General features: G+C 32.3%; 1 protein-coding gene across 1 annotated transcript; it reads left to right on the top strand.

The window, feature by feature from the left end:
• Window positions 1-381: 381 nt before the first annotated feature.
• On the top strand, window positions 382-3,153 carry LOC146916263 (uncharacterized). Its single transcript, XM_085718415.1, has 2 exons — window positions 382-1,537; window positions 2,524-3,153. Exon 1 carries the CDS (start codon window positions 413-415, stop codon window positions 1,523-1,525), a length of 1,113 nt encoding a protein of 370 aa, XP_085574541.1. The 5' UTR covers window positions 382-412; the 3' UTR covers window positions 1,526-1,537; window positions 2,524-3,153.
• The last annotated feature ends 536 nt before the right edge of the window (window positions 3,154-3,689 follow it).

Below are 3,689 nucleotides of genomic sequence, written 5' to 3'. Positions count from 1 at the left end.
TGTTGATAATGCTATTTCTTCATTCAATCATATGCTCCGTATGAATCCTAACCCATCCATCATTCAGTTTAACAAGATTTTAACCTCCCTTGTTAAGTTGAACCATTACCCCATTGTTATTTCCCTTTCTAAAAAATTGGAATTTAATAAAATTAGGCCAGATATTTTTACTTTGAGCATCTTGATCAATTGTTACTGTCATGTTCGTCAAATGCCTTTTGCCTTTTCTATATTCGCCAAAATTCTCAAGATGGGTTATCAGCCCGATACCATTACCTTAAATACACTTGTCAAAGGTTTTTGTCTTAATGGTAAGGTAAAAGAAGCTCTACACTTTCACGACCGTGTGCTTGCACTTGGATTTCAATTGAACCAAGTTAGTTATGGGACCTTGATCAATGGATTGTGTAAAATGGGAGAAACAAGAGCTGCCTTGCAAATGTTGAGAAAGATTGAAGGGAAATTGGTCAACACGAATGAGGTAATGTATAGCACAATCATTGATAGTTTGTGCAAAGATAAACTTGTAAATGATGCATATGAGTTATATTCTCAAATGATTACAAAGAGAATTTCTCCAAATGTTGTCACTTTCAGTGCTCTTATCTACGGATTTTGCATTGTTGGTCAATTGAAAGAAGCATTTGGTTTGTTCAATCAAATGGTATTGACAAACATCCTCCCAAATGTTTATACTTTTAGCATATTGGTTGATGCTCTATGTAAGGAAGGAAATGTGAAAGAAGCAAAAAGTGTGATAGCTGTGATGATGAAAGAAGGTGTGACACCAAATGTTGTTACCTACAGTTCATTAATGGATGGTTATTGCCTAGTTAATGAAGTGCATAAGGCCAAACATGTGTTAAACATTATTTCTCAAATGGGAGTGTCTCCTAATGCTCAGAGCTATAATATCATGATTAACGGATTCTGTAAGATTAAAATGGTCAATGAAGCCTTGATTCTCTTTAAGGAAATGTGTTGCAGAGGAATTGCTCCTAATACGGTTACTTATAATTCTCTCATTGATGGTTTGTGCAAATCAGGTAGAATCTCGTATGCTTGGGAGCTTGTTGATGAGATGCATGTTAATGGTCAACCACCTGACATATTCACTTACGGTTCTTTAATAGATGCTTTATGCAAAAGCAATCATCTTGACAAAGCTATTGCATTAATCAAGAAAATTAAAGACCAAGGCATTCAACCAGATATGTGCACATACAATATACTTATTGATGGGTTATGCAAAGGAGGACGACTTAAGAATGCACAAGATGTTTTTCAGGATCTTTTGATTAAGGGTTATAGTCTAAATATCCGAACATATAATATTTTTATAAATGGACTTTGTAAAGAGGGGTTGTTTGATGAAGCAGAGGCCTTGTTGTCTAAAATGGAGGACAATGGTATCATTCCTAATGCTGTAACTTATGAAACTATCATCCACGCTCTCTTTCATAAAGATGAGAATGAAAAGGCAGAGAAACTTCTTCGTGAAATGATTGCTAGAGGTTTACTATAATGGAAACACTAGGTAAGATGGTTTCTCATTATACATTTGGTTTTTGAATTTTTGATGACAGGCACAGCTATTCAATACTTATTTTTTATTTATTTTAGGTGCTTCTTTATTTTGTGTTATTGAGTTTGATTGATAAGAGATTATTGCAATGTTGTAATTTCTCTAATAATTTTCTTATACACTTGAAATCTTAGGTAGCTTTATACTCCTTTTTCATGTGTTTATTTGTTACTATGATATCTTTTGGGTCTTTTGTTCTAGGAAGTGCATTTGTAAAACAATATCTTTGGATGCTACTCATGTTTTAAAGTTTTTCTCCCAAGTAAAATAGTACATTTCTTTGTTGGCATGACTATTTGTTGGTGCTAATCTGTTTTGCTGGCATAGCATACCATTCAATTCGAGTTTATGACTATTTGTTAACATGCAATTGTTTTTTTCTGATAGACTAATGAGCACAAGTCGTAACATGCTATTGTTCAAATTTCTACTCTGATATATTAGACTCTTGTTGTTGTGTGCTTTAAGTTTTTGGGTGCAACACATACACCTTACATGAAATACATTTTAAAAGGATATGGTTTTGTTGGAAACTCAATGTTAACAACGTTAGTACTACTCTCTCCGTTCTTTGATATATTCAACAAGAAAGACTAACTTATATATTGATTGCTCTCTGCGTGTTAATTCACTTATATAATATAAGAAATATAGATAATAATAAATTGTTTGTTGATTGCTCAATGCGTATTGTTTTGTTTGGTTTTTTCGTAATTTCATTTGTTGAACGTTCTGTACTTGGACTGATTTTGTTTTGTCCTCTGTTTGGACTTTGGACCGATTTTAATTGTTTTGTTTCGTTGAACGTTTTGCTCTTTATTAAGACGGATTTCGTTTTGTTGATTTTGAGTGATTTCACATGTTGATTTTTTTGGACAGTTTCAATTGTTGCTCTCCGATTTTTTGTCTGTTTGACTGATTCTGTTATGTGCTCAAAGGTATGATGCCACTTTCCAAAATTGAGGTTGCAGTAAAGCAGTGTCTTGTTTTTGATGAGGCGTGTTGCTGCTATTGGTTTGATGGAAGGATGTTGTTTGCTATTCTCCAGTGCTACTCTTGGTGTTGATAGTGTATGTAGCTTGGTGTTTATGTGATTTTGGTTTAGATTAGGTGGCTTCAGAGTTTGTAATACTTGGTGTCTTGACAGATTTTGTAGTATGTGGAATTTGATGCACATTTTTTCCACAAGATGCTCATAGAAAATGTTGTGTTATAATGATTATGTAAACATAATCAAGTTTAGGGATGTTTGATTAACATGTTACTCTCAGAGACAACAAGATGCTCATAGATTGATGCTTCAGAAGTATGACTTATGGTTATGGACTACAGATGAAATAGCATAAGATTACAATATATCGTATGCCTTGTATATGGTCTCAGATTATTCTCTCCATATTTTGGAGGTGTCATTTGATATGCTAGTTGGTTCATGTTATAGCATTTGGAATTTTGTCTTGTAAGTTGTAACATAAATTGGAAGTAATCTATGTTTGGGATAGAGTGAGTACCTCTTGGCTCTTATAGTCCATTCTTTTAAAATATATCTCTATATTGTCACAAGAAAATGTATTGGAAAAAATCTTGCTATGTGATACATTGTCCTATTTTAGACTTATGTACAAGTTGTTGTGTCACTGTCATGGGAAAAATTGGATGAGGTCTTTTTTTTCTCTTCTCTGGTGCTGGTGGTCTGATACAGTGTTTTATTTTGGTATATGAGATTAATAGTCATGTACTGACGGTGTAAAATATATTTACACATACATCGAAACAAATCGCCCCAAATTTATATTTGTAGTTAATTATGAAACTAACTTAAAAAGGTAGCATCATGTTGTGATTCGATTGGATATAGATGTACAAAAGTTTTTCATACAAGTTAAATCCTTGATATATTATTCTCTTCTTTAAAAAAAAAAAATATCCTTCATATATTCTACACTGATCATCCAAATAAAATATTTACTTTACAACTTTATCATTCAAAATTTTATGAATCAACATTCAATAACATAATACAAATTTATTTTTGATCTTATCATTTCGAGATTTCAAAGTTACATTAACTATTTTATACTTTTTTTTAAAACAACACATTTAT

Source organism: Medicago sativa, chromosome 6, assembly GCF_051527215.1.
Source record: "Medicago sativa cultivar Bolivia chromosome 6, Bolivia_mono, whole genome shotgun sequence".
Classification (NCBI taxonomy): domain Eukaryota; kingdom Viridiplantae; phylum Streptophyta; class Magnoliopsida; order Fabales; family Fabaceae; genus Medicago; species Medicago sativa.
The sequence above is the reverse complement of the archived record's forward strand: the minus strand, read 5'-3'. Positions and strand labels throughout refer to the sequence as shown.

Excerpts from the sequence above, each read along its gene's own strand:
- LOC146916263 (XM_085718415.1), top strand. The coding sequence starts at position 413 with ATGGGAGAAACAAGAGCTGCCTTGCAAATGTTGAGAAAGATTGAAGGG.